Source organism: Primulina huaijiensis, chromosome 3, assembly GCF_012295235.1.
Source record: "Primulina huaijiensis isolate GDHJ02 chromosome 3, ASM1229523v2, whole genome shotgun sequence".
NCBI classification, from domain to species: domain Eukaryota; kingdom Viridiplantae; phylum Streptophyta; class Magnoliopsida; order Lamiales; family Gesneriaceae; genus Primulina; species Primulina huaijiensis.
In genome coordinates this window covers 23,213,931-23,227,219 of record NC_133308.1, presented here as the reverse complement: position 1 = coordinate 23,227,219, position 13,289 = coordinate 23,213,931, and the positions used below count along the sequence as shown (strand labels likewise).

Genomic DNA, 13,289 nt, shown 5'->3' with positions numbered 1-13,289 from the left:
CTTATTTAGGTCATCTATGAAAAAGTATTACTTTTTATGCTAATAGTATTATTTTTTATTGTGAATATTGGTATGGTTGACCCGTATCACAGATAAAGATTCGTGAGACCGTCTCACAAGAGATATACTCTTAATTAAAACACTAAATTGCTCAATACAACAATACAAGATCGTTAAAAGAGAATCCATAAAAAAAATAATTTGAGATACTACTTAAGTAGAATAATAATAAATAATATTTGATATCAAAACCCAATCTAATATAATATTTGATAACAAAATGCAAACGCTATCAAATTCATAACTTTTGTCCCAACAATCCTTGTCTTTTTGTGCGCCCACACCTAAGAATTCCATCATTTTTCTTTTTCATTTTCTGATTTATTGTAATTCGGATAAATCCAATCTCAAACGATACTTCCTCGCTCCTCCACACAAGCCTTCCTCGAAGCCCCATATCACAATTTCAAATCCTTATATATTTGAACTTCTTCGATGCCATAAACAAGAAAAAGGGAAGGAAATCCCAAATTCCAAATCAAGAACTGAATTCATTTCAGAACAGGGAAAACACGAAAGACCCTTTTCTTTCCTGAGATTGTTTTTTGGTCCAAATATGGCTTCACCCAATGAAAGTTCAGCTCTGGAGTTGATACGCCAGCATCTTCTTGATGACCATGCTTTTATGGAGAATTATTGCCCGGATGCTAGTTTTTCATCAGAATCACACATTTCAGGAACTTCGAGTAGTTCTGATTCTGTGGTTTCTGAAATCACGAACAATTCTTGTTCATCTTCTTGTTCAATCGATCAATCTTTGGCATTTTCTCCTGTAAATTTGAGCTTCTCGAGCACGAGTTACAGCGGAAATATCTCCAGTTTCTTGGCTCCTAAAACTGAGTGCGAGTTCTTGGGATTTGAAACGAAGCCTAAGCTTTGTAAAAGTTTAACCGAAAGGAAGCCTTCGCTCAACATATCGATTCCTCAAGTCAACAATCCGGTCACCGGTTTCAAGATGGTTGATCAGAAAGTTGAGGCGAATCCCGGCGAGGGGCGGCACTACAGGGGAGTCAGGCAGCGGCCGTGGGGGAAGTTCGCGGCGGAGATACGTGATCCGAACAGGAAAGGCACTCGGGTTTGGCTGGGAACCTTCGACACGGCTGTGGAGGCGGCGAAGGCGTATGACAGAGCGGCGTTCAGGTTGAGAGGCAGCAAGGCCATTCTGAATTTCCCACTTGAAATTGGAAACGTGAACACCACACCGGAGATAACTCCGCCGCTGGAGACTTGTCGCCGGAAAAGGGCGAGGGGAAGTGAGGTCGAAGAGAAAGGGAAGAAGGAAATTAAGAGGGAAGAAATTCAAGAAGTTAACAGCGAGAGCGAGTTAACGGCGGCATTACCCTTAACGCCGTCAAGTTGGACGGCCGTTTGGGATTGGGTTGATGAGAAGGGTATCTTTGAGGTTCCGCCGTTGTCGCCGTTAGTTACCAATCCAAGTCTGGCTCTTCAGGGTTGATAGGTTGTGTATATCATAATATTAATTTATATAATATAGCGAAAGAATTATGAAGAGGAGAGCGAAAGAATTGCACTCAACGAAAAAGATTGGGGTGTTCCAGCAATTTCAGAAAGTCATGGGGAGGAAAAGATGATTAGTAACTACTTTTGGTTGTAAAGATAAATACTTTATTTCTTTAATTTGTTTATTCGTTTGTTGAGGTCGAAAGTACTTGCATTTCTGTGGAGGTGATTAATAAACTTTCTTAACTCAATCTATTTGTATTTTTGCTTTTGTAAAGATTAAGAATTTGCAACTTTGAACCCTAACCTAACAATAATGTCAGTTTTATAAAAATTACATTTGAAAACAAAACTTTGATTCAATTTGTTCGACACACTCACGAGTTTTAATATTTAAACCAAGATTTTATAAGTAAAAGGAAAATATACTCGAGCTTTTTGTTCGAATTAAATTTGAGATGAAAATCGTTAGCTGATCAAACTTCAAACAATCTCAAGTATAAAAACATTAATTAATATTCGGCTTTAGTTACACGCATGAATATAATAAACAATTGTGAGACAATATCAAATAACTTTATTCATGAGACGGGTTAACTCTACTTAAATTTGACATAAAAATGTAATATTTTTTCATGAATGATCCAAATCACAAAATTGATCTATGAGACCGTCTCACAAGAATTTTGTGCAGACCGAAATAAGTTATAATTAATAAAGACACACATTAAGTTCGATAATCTACACTTGAATTTGCATGTGACGAAAAAAAGCTTAGTATTGAACCTAACCCAAGATATTCAATCAAAAAAATTTAAACCTATGCTCGCGCTGATTTAATATTTGCAAATGATTTTAAAAAATAGTATGAATTTTTCTTTACAGAGTGACTTTTTTAAGAATGTTTAAACAATACCTAAATCTTTTATAAATTCAAAATATATATAAGCTAATATATTATCATTTTTTTTCTTTTTTGCAATTTGTGATGATTTAATAATGGTTTTTTTTTTGGTTTTCAAAATAACATCAAATTTATTTTATTTCACAGGTCATTCGGAAATAGTTGTTGAGCTTTGACGAATCTAGAATGAGCCTAGAAATTTTAGAATCCACTCGAAGATTATCATAAAATTAGCTAAAATCTAACAAGTTGGCACATGTAATTAAATCTTTGCTGTCTTCACTAATTATCACAGCAACTTAATAATTGATTTCTCCTTCCTACATGGTCCATCGCTTAGTCGATGTTATACAGAGAGTATTTATTCTCTTATTCTAATATCGTTATATTGTGTGAGTTTCTCATATTTTATAAAAGTTGACATATATGTTGATAATCCAAGAACTAACATTTGACCACATTACAGAGAGAGAAATATTTCAAATGTAATATAGAATAATTCATTTGATTGCTAGCATATATGTAAAAAAAATATTTGTATCATTTTACCGGGGCATGATATGGCGGTAAAACACTAAAAAATTAACAAAATTACTGTAGATTTAAGCTCACTCGGTATCTTGAAAAATCGAATCGAATGTACGTGCAAGTGTTTAGCAATGCCAGAATTGATATTTTTTAGGTTTAAGACTAGCACCAAAAAAATATTGTCCTTAAAGCTTAATATTATTTTTCGATTTGTGATTGTAAAATTGACATGAATTTTAAAATAACATTCAAAACAACATATCATAAACAAATATTAATAAAGTCCCGACTATTCAAACAAAATTTGAAATTCATGTTTCGAACCAGTACATAGTCATTTGAATATTGTTCATCTCAGTAATTTGGAAACGAAAATATTGATTATGCAATTTTCTCAACCACTTTTTTCTTGATCGTAGCTTTTGAATGCCTCCATAGTTTACACCGGCGAACGAAAGGAAGACATGGATCGACAGTGAAATTGGATACGAACAAAGCTTATGACAGGGTGGAATGGAATTTTCTAGCAACTGTCATGGAATATCAGTAGTTGGATAATGAGAATTATGGATCTCCTAAACAGTACTCGATTTATTATCCTCATTAATGGGAGTCCTACTGGCACATTTCGCCCTACCAGAGGCCTTAGCCAAGGTTGTCCGTTAACTTTTATTCCTGCTTTCTTCGCTAATTAAATGCGAAGTTAGGGATGGTAATTTGCATGGTATACGTTGTGCTCGCGTTGCTCCAGAAATAACCCACTTATTTTTTTTCCGACGACACTCTTTTATTTAGTCCTACTGAGAGCCATATGTGTCAAAGACTTCACGAGATCCTAAAAATCATCTATGCTGACGCTTCTGGCCAAATTATAAAACTTCAGAAATCGTTCATCTCCTTTAGTCCCAACACCACTTCTGTCATGAAACATATGGTGTTTTCCACTTTGGGCATGCCTAGCTAGGGTGGAAAACCATGAGATTTATTTGGGACTTCCGGCATTCACGGGGTGAAATAAACAAAAGGTTGTTTGATGGGATTTAAAGACAAGGTTTGGTGTAGGGTTGGAAAAACGCAAGTTATTCTCCGTTGGTGGACGAGAGGTGCGTTGCTTTTATGAAGTATTAGTTTTCATAATATAAAGAAATAAACTTGTCATGTGTATGATTTGGAACTTCAATTTTTTATTGCAAGAATTTTTTTAGTTCAGAGCTCTCTTTTCCACTCGAAGATTATCATAAAATTAGCTAAGACGTAACAAGTGGGCACATGTAATTAAATCTTAGCTGTCTTCACTAATTATCCCAGGAGTATTTATTTTCCTATTCTAATATCATTTTATCGTGTGGATCTCTCATATTTTATAGAAGTTGACATATATGTTGATGATCCGAGAGCTAACATTTGACCACGTTATAGAGAGAGAGAAATATTTCAGATGTAATATAGAATAATTCATTTGATTCGCTAGCATATATGAAAAACAATATTTGCATCATGTCGGGCATGGGAAAACACTAAAAACTTAACAAGATTACTGTAGATTTAAGCTCACTCGGTATCTTGAAAAATCGAATCGAACGTGCAAGTGTTTAGCAATGGCAGAATTGAGATTTTTTAGGTTTAAGACTAGCACCAAAAAAAATATTGTCCTTAAAGCTTAATATTATTTTTCGATTTATGATTGTAAAATTGACATGAATTCTAAAATAAAAGATAGAATAAATATATCATTCAAAACAACATATCATAAACAAATACTAATAAAGCCAAGACTTTCCAAACAAAATTTGAGTTCATGTTTCGAACTAGTACATAGTCATTTGAATATCGCTCGTCTCAGTAATTTGGAAACGAAAATATTGATTATGTCAATTTTCTCAACCGCTTTTTCTTTATCGTAGCTTTTGAATGCCTCCATACTTTACACCGGCGAACGAAAGGAAGACATGGATTAACGACAGTGAAATTGGATATGAACAAAGCTTATGACTGGGTGGAATGGAATTTTCTAGCAACTGACTGTCTTGGATCGGTAATTGGATTATGGATCTCCTACACAGTACTCGATTTACCATCATCATTAATGGGAGTCCTACAGGCACATTTCGCCCTACCAGAGGCCTTCGCCAAGGTTGGAAAACCATGAGATTTATTCTCCGTTGGTGGACGAGAGGTGCGTTGCTTTTTATAAAGTATTAGTTTTCATAATATAAAGAAAGTGGGATAATAAACTAAAAGTTTTCCAAATTAGAATGATGAAAATTGATTTTTATAACACAATTCAAAAAATATATTAATCAATAGACCAAGAAAAATACAAGATTAAAAATAAAAAATAAAAAAAAAGCTGCAGCATGCTTGGCCTTGTTCCACTGGAATAATCAAAACGCACGTAACGGCCGATAACCGAAGTAAACTATTTTTTTAATTACGAAAAATGTATCCATCCTTGGCTTGCTTATTAGGAAACCGTTTGTTACGAATGATGATATATTATTTGAATATTGCACGTCTTAATCACATCTAAAATTATATTTAAAAGAAAAAAAAAGTGAAACCAAAGTGTCTCTTAATCATAATTTGATTCGAAATTAGTCTCGAACAAAATCAATTTTGTTTTAAGAGTTTATGCTATATCACTAAGAATTAATATTATAGCCAGATAACTTGGCCTTGGACTGAACTATAATGTATCGGAAAAAAGTATCTTTTCTATGGTAAATTTACATCATCGAATATTTCTGAATGTTTCGCGAAGTGCGAAACATGGATTGTGCCCTTTTGATTTTTTAGAAACTTTGTACGTCTGGTTATTTCTTGAACTTCATTTATCACAATGATTGTAGAAAGTTTGATTATTTATTGATCCACAGACAAGAAAGCCATTTTGTCGGGAAACTTTATGTTTACATCCTTAAAGAGAGTTCTGGTGCTGATGCGGTGAGAAAATAGACCAAAAGGGGAACGATGGACTCCAGTGTGCATCAAAGTATATGCTAAGTGAATCCAAATAATGCTGCATAAGCAAATGTTTTGGCTTGTATTCATACAACCGATCGATTATCCATTTGGACGTGAACATTGCATCTTTTATTGGGCCAAAAAATTTTAAGGGCTTTTTCTACTTTCATTGTTAGAAGGTTTTTTCAATTTTCAAGTATCCCTGAGAGTTCCACTTACCCAGAAGCTCAGAATTATGGAACACTAGCTACGTATGCATGACGAATCGATTTTTTTTACAAGTGCTTTCAATAAAAACAAGAACAATTTTAAAATCTTCTAATTTTTTAGATTATCGGGTTTAAAGACAGAACATAAGATAAAGAGCTGACAATGATTATAAAAATTCAATTCGACTAATATCAATGTTTCAGATTTGTACCCAACCAAGACGACCTCCAATAAGCAAGCTACTAAACTAAAAAAGATTTTGAAAAGGTATGCAGATGGTGGTTTTGCAATATAGCTGACACTGATAACACGAATTCAACCCGGCTAAGATCAAAGACTCGGCTTGGAAACCAACCAAGTAGATCTCCTCCAATAGGCGCGCTATTAAACTGAAAATATTATAAAAAAGGATGCAGATGGTTATCTTGTAATAAAAGCATATGAAAATGAGCGAGTACCAAGGCTCTAATAAACAATATCATATCTTTGAGTAAGCAACACTGAGGTTACATACAACGTTAAATTAATGCCATCAAATGATCACAATGCTACTAGCAGAAAAGGAACTGCAGGAGCCAGGACGAAAGATCTCCTCTAATTAAAACAGGGCAGAATTACACGTTATGCTTCCGTCTGATCTTGCCCTTTCGATGATGTTTCCTTTTGGCAATCTTGACTTTCCTTTTTAGCTTCTTCCCAACAGGTTTCAAGAATTTTGAGCTTTGATTGCCATTAGCCATCTCCACATCTGCCAGCCAGCAGAGGAAAGATTAGGACCTTCCTTTTTTTATGAATGACGATAGAGATTGCAAACAATGAAGCTTCTCTATTTTAATAATCAATTTAGTGTATAAAGAACGACTCGATTATAGACCCGTGCAACCAACGGGTGACATTAAATGTTTGCATAAAAACGAATTTCAGCACTAGATTTTGCAAGGTTCTTCCTCGCCATTACTGACGATATACATGAGGCTGGGATCACAGTAGGATTGTGTGGACCTCCAAAATCCAAACGACTAGCCCCTTGAGAACTAACCAATGAAAATCAATGGATCAAATACATCACCTAGCATAGAATCCAAACGACTAGCCCCTTGAGAACTAACCAATGAAAAACAATGGATCAAATACATCACCTAGCCTAGAAAAAACACAAATCTTCCAACACTGAATGGATCAAATATATCACCTAGCATAGAAAAATACACAGAATTCTTCTATACACCGAGTGAGGACGGTGAGGTAAACAGGCTTTGTAGCTTACAATTCTCCATAAGCAGTAGTCAGTAAAACTCTAAAACAGCAGTTGCGCATCCAAAATACAGAACCAACAAAATATAAATCAAAATAGATGTATATAAGATAAAGCAACAAAATTAACAACGGATTCAATGCAAAACGAGACGAATAGAAAACCCACAAACTTACGAACAGAAAAATAAAACGAAACTGTACCGTCTTCGTCATCATTAGCAAAGGAAGCGGTGGCCTCAGAGGTGACATCCATAGCCTCCACGGCAGGAGAAACCTTGACGGGAAGCTTGGGGGCGGCGAGGGCTGCTTCCTGAGCGGCGAGCTTGGCAGCTTCTTTCTTGTCGTATAAGGGCTCAACCAATTCTCTCCTTATGGCCCTCAGCCTCTTCTCCTTCTTCGATCTCATTGATTTTGCCATTTTTGTTCCTTTGGTCTCTTCTGTATTCGATAAATCAAAGAAAAGCTTCAATCTTTATCTTTTCTTCACTGGAGGCTTGGGCCTTGGAGGACCAAATTAGGGTTTCCTGGGTTCACATATTTTTTAAATAAAGAATCCGTTTTTAAAATCTTCCTGAAAAATTAAAAACAGTATACTTTTCCTTAAAGAATCTAATAAACCATTATATATAAATATGTTCATTTTTTTAGATATTCATTTTTTTTTTCATTTCAACCGATAATTGAATATATCGATTTCCCAAAAAATGAAAAAAGAAAATTCAAATTTCTAATTAACCAGAACAAAATTTCTAATTAAATCGGTTTTGTCAAACATTTTGGTTTAACCGAAATTTGTCCATCCATCAATCTAGTAATTTTATTATATTTTTGTTAGTTTTATTAAAATTAAATTTGGTTAATGCGGTTATGAACCAAAACAATTTATTTCAATTCGATTAAGTTTGTTGGCAAAAACTTGTGTGAGACGGTCTCACGGGTCGTATTTTGTGAGACAGATTTCTTATTTGGATCATCCATGAAAAGCATTACTTTTTATGTTAAGAGTATTACTTTTTATTGTGAATATCGGCAGGATTGACCTGTCTCACAGATAAAGATTCTTGAGATCGTAGACCTACTCTAAGTTGTTTGGGTTCGAATTAAATTTTGGCCGTTCCGATTTAGTTAACAAAAAAAATTTTGGTTTCGTTTTTAGAAAAACATCGAGGTTGCATTTGGATCGATGAATTTCAAATATATAAATTTTAAATAAACTTTTTATAGTTTCGAAGAAGTAAGACCATAAAATTCAAAATTAATGAATTGTAAATGCTTTCAACTTTTCATAATTAATACGAGTGAATATTTTGTTATTAGTGATATATTATTAGTGCTTTCAACTATCTATACATATTTTTATATATGTATTATTTTTCTTTTTCTTTTCAAAATGAATTAATCATACACAATTATTAAATATTATAATAACAAATTATTAATTTATTTACACTCAACCAGTTGTTATTATTATAAGAATAATAACACATTAAAGTTATGTATCACGCGGTTTTGATTTGTTATCATTAAATACATTATTTATTGATGGATTTTTCAAATACTTAATGAATTTGAAGATTATGATTATATGAACATATTTAATGTTTTGATTGATGGTTCAACCAAAAGCATTCATATAAATCCAATATAATTTTTGGTTCAAATAATATTACTCGCTAACATTACAAAACGTAACATATACTAATTCATTCACGCACGCTTTACGTGTTTGCACGATATTTTTAATAATTTATCTGATCCATATTTAAATTAAGATTACAATATAATTATAAAAAATTAGTGAGAGCTTACAGTACATTTTTTATATATGAATTAAAAAAATCAATAGCAAAAAATAAAGAGAAAAACAAAATTAAGAATTGAACCTCAACTTGATGTTTAGAAAACAAAAACTCGATACATTTGACTTGCATTAAAATTTTAGTACTTTATTAATTTATATATATATATATATATAAATTTATTCAGATAAGTGTATATTTGTTTTTATTAGTATTAAAATAATATAAATTTTCTTAAATTAACGGTAAATTTCAAAAAAATACATCTATGAATGTTTCAATTAAAATTCAGTACCTAGCCATGATTTTTTAGAAATCAGTACCTGACAAATCTATACATTTAGTTTTAACTACCCACAAAACAAACTTTACATTTTTACCCTTTATTATTCAAATAAATATATTATTTTATCCACAAAAATTATATCATTTTTCTCCATTTAAAATATAATTTTAACAAAATATTGTTTCTCAATTATCATGGAATAAAAGTAAATATTTATTTTGACATACAAAGTACCTATTATGGGTTTCAGATACTTTATTTCGCTATTTGAATAATCCAAATATATAAGAAAATACTATATTTTCGATCATTCACCATAAATTCATTCATTGTTGATCTTTTCATGAAAAATGCATTAGGATGACTTATTCATGTCATTTTATTTTTTTAAAAAAAAATATAGATCATCACCCATCATGAAATAAGATTAAATATTTATTTTGACCAAGAAAATACATATTTTGGAGTTTCAAATGCTTGATTTTACTCTTTGAATACTCCAAATGTGTAAGAAAATACTTGATCTTCGAGCTATCACAATAAATTCAATAATTGTTGGTATTTTCATTGAAAATGCATTAAGATGAGTTATTCATGTCATCTAATTTTTTAAAAAACACAGTTTCTCACTCATTGTTAAATTAGAAAAATTACTTATTTTGATCGATAAAATACCTATTTTCGGGTTCCAAACATTTGATTTGGCTATTTGAATACTTCAAATGTGTAAGAAAATACTTAAGTTTCAAGTAATATTAAGTGACTTTTGATTGTGTCATTTGTGAAGTTAAAATGTGATACTTAAATTGGTACACATAGTATCTAATTAGAGTATATAAATACATGATTTTACCCCATAAATACTCATATCTAATTATTTGAGGATGCCAAAATATAATTTGAAGTTAATATTAAGTGACACCGATGATGATATTCGTGAAGCAAAAATGTGATACCTAAATTAATACAAATAATACATAATTCGAGTTCACAAACACTTGATTTTACCTTTTAAATACTCAAATTCGATTGAGTATGTCAAAATATATAATTTGAAGATAATATTGAATATTTTTTGATGATGAGATTTGTGAATAAAAAACGTGCTACCTAAATTGGTACAAATAGTACCTAATTTGATTTCACATATACTTGATTTTACCCTTTTAAGACTCAATTTTTATTATTTTGGTATATAAAAAATATAGTTTCAAGTAATATTGAGTGATTTTTGATGTGTCATTTGTGAAGTTAAAATGTGATACCTAAATTAGCACAAAAAATATCTAATTCGAGTCTATTAATACTTTATTTTTCTCCCTAAATGAGAAGTATTTTAATTTGAGTTTGCAAATTCTTGATTTCGTAAATGAGATACTCACAATATGTATTAAAATACTGGATATTCGAATAAGCAACGTAAGTTCACTAAATATTGGTATTTTTATGGAAGATACACTTGGATGACATATTCATCTCATTTAATAATTAAAAAAAAAAACAAATTCTCAACTAAACATGAAAATTTTAAAGTAATTAGTTTTACTTGAGAAGTACCTAATTTGAGTTTGTAAATACTTGATTTCGTAAATGAGATACTCACAATATGTATTAAAATACTAGATATTCGAATAGGCAACGTAAGTTCACAAAGTATTGATATTTCCATGGAATAAGCATTTGGATGACATATTCATATCATTTAATATTTTTTCTGTAAAAGAAAAAACAAATTCTCAACTAAGCATAAAAATTTTAAAGTATTTGTTTTTATTTGAGAAATACCTAATTTGAGATTGTAAATATTTAATTTTGTAGATGAGATACTCATAATATGTAATAGAATACTGGATATTCGAATATGCAACGTGAGCTCACTAAGTGTTTATCTTTCCTTGGAAGATGCATTGGGATGACATATTCATCCCATTTAATATTTTTTTTGTAAAAAAAAAAAAAAAAATTCTCAACTAAGTATTGAAATTTTAAAATACTTATTTTTACTTGAGAAGTATCTAATATGATACCTAAATTAATACAAATAATGCCTAATACGAGTCCACAAATACTTGATTTTACCATTTAAATACTCGAATTCGATTATTTGATGGTGTCAAAATATATAATTTGAAGTCAATATTGAGTTGTATTTGATGATGAGATCCATGAAATAAAAATGTGATACCTAAATTGTTAGAAATATTATATAATTAGATTCTACTGATAATTGATTTTACCCTTAAAAACTCAAATTTGATAATAAGTATAATGAAAGAATATTGATGCATATAATGAATGATTACCAATAAATATTATGAAAGAATACTAATGAGGATGATATCAAATGAAGTATTGCATTGTCATTTAATGAATACCAACAAGTATTGTGAATGAATATTAATGATATTATAAATTAATACTCATAAGTATAAAAGAAAAAATACTAATAAGTATAATGAATAATTACCAATAAGTATTATGTCAAATAAGTCATTCAATGAATATCAAAAAGTATTGTCAATTAATATTTATGAGTATTTTATAATCGTTGATCCAAAAATCGATAGATATGCTTAAAGTGCAAGCTTGAAGCTCATTTACGAACTATGTTCATAATGCATCTCTCAATTAGTCCATGGTGAATTGCATGTCGTTTTATTAAATCCCATAAATTTAGACCTACTGGAATATGACTATCGACGTGTATCCGACTACATATTTCTCTGTAAATTGTAAATCTACGGATTATGCTACTCGTTCCTATCATGGGCTATTCTCTCGAAGAACATTGTCCGGAAATCTTCAAATATTCGCTCTAAGCCTTTTTTCTCTTTCAAAGCTTTGTAGCTGCCGAAAAGTCCTTGAACATGTCATCCAAATGCATCTTGGATGTAAACGCGATCACTTGGTGAACTTATGTTACATATTCGAATATCCAGTATTTTAATACTCATTATGAGTATCTGATTTACCAAATCAAGTATTTTAAAACTGAAATTATGTATTTCGCAAGTAAAACTAAGTACTTGAAAAAGTTCAATATTTAGTTGCAAATTTGTTTTTTTATTAACAATTAAAAAAACTATTAAATGAAATGAACATGTCATCCAAATGTATCTTGGATGGAAATGCGAGCACTTGGTGAACTTACGTTGTATATTCGAATATCCAGTATTTTAATACTCATTTTGAGTATCTCATTTACCAAATCAAGTATTTTAAAATTGAAATTAGGTATTTCGCAAGTAAAACTAAGTGATTGAAAAAGTTCAATGTTTAGTTGCGAATTTGTTTTTTTTTTTTAACAATAAAAAAATAATTAAATGAAATGAACATCTCATCCAAATGCATCTTGGATCGAAATGCGAGCACTTGGTGAACTTACATTACATATTCGAATATCCAGTATTTTAATACCCATTCTGAGTATCTCATTTACCAAATCAAGTATTTTAAAATTGAAATTAGGTATTTCGCAAGTATAACTAAGTGATTGAAAAAGATCAATGTTTAGTTGCGAATTTGTTTTTTTTTTTTAAAAATAAAAAAATAATTAAATGAAATGAACATCTCATCCAAATGCATCTCGGATCGAAATGCGAGCACTTGGTGAACTTACATTGCATATTCGAATATCCAGTATTTTAATACTCATTCTGAGTATATTATTTACCAAATCAAGTATTTTAAAATTTAAATTAGGTATTTCGCAAGTAAAACTAAGTACTTGAAAAAATTCAATGATTAGTTACGAATTTGTTTTTTTAACAATAAAAAAACAATTAAATGAAATAAACTTGTCATCCAAACGCATCTTGGA

At 30.8% G+C, this 13,289-nt stretch overlaps 3 protein-coding genes across 3 annotated transcripts in view; 2 read left to right on the top strand and 1 right to left on the bottom strand.

Moving 5' to 3' along the window:
• Positions 1–13,289, top strand: part of LOC140973842 (large ribosomal subunit protein eL15-like) — a 94,483-nt gene that overhangs the window by 15,619 nt on the left and 65,575 nt on the right. The gene's annotated exons all lie outside the window — the stretch shown is intronic.
• LOC140973841 (ethylene-responsive transcription factor 5-like) lies at positions 490–1,776 on the top strand. Its single transcript, XM_073436936.1, has one exon. The coding sequence runs from the start codon at positions 617–619 to the stop codon at positions 1,514–1,516; it is 900 nt and encodes a 299-aa protein (XP_073293037.1). The 5' UTR covers positions 490–616; the 3' UTR covers positions 1,517–1,776.
• On the bottom strand, positions 6,512–7,924 carry LOC140972266 (uncharacterized). The gene is made up of 2 exons (XM_073434714.1): positions 7,586–7,924; positions 6,512–6,875 (listed from the first exon to the last, which is right to left on the bottom strand). The coding sequence occupies exons 1-2, from the start codon at positions 7,800–7,802 to the stop codon at positions 6,742–6,744; spliced, it is 351 nt and encodes a 116-aa protein (XP_073290815.1). The 5' UTR covers positions 7,803–7,924; the 3' UTR covers positions 6,512–6,741.

Coding starts and splice junctions, on each gene's coding strand:
- LOC140973841 (XM_073436936.1), top strand. CDS start 617: ATGGCTTCACCCAATGAAAGTTCAGCTCTGGAGTTGATACGCCAGCAT.
- LOC140972266 (XM_073434714.1), bottom strand. CDS start 7,802: ATGGCAAAATCAATGAGATCGAAGAAGGAGAAGAGGCTGAGGGCCATA. Junction 6,876..7,585: donor TGCTAATGATGACGAAGACG/GTACAGTTTCGT, acceptor GCTGGCTGGCAG/ATGTGGAGATGGCTAATGGC.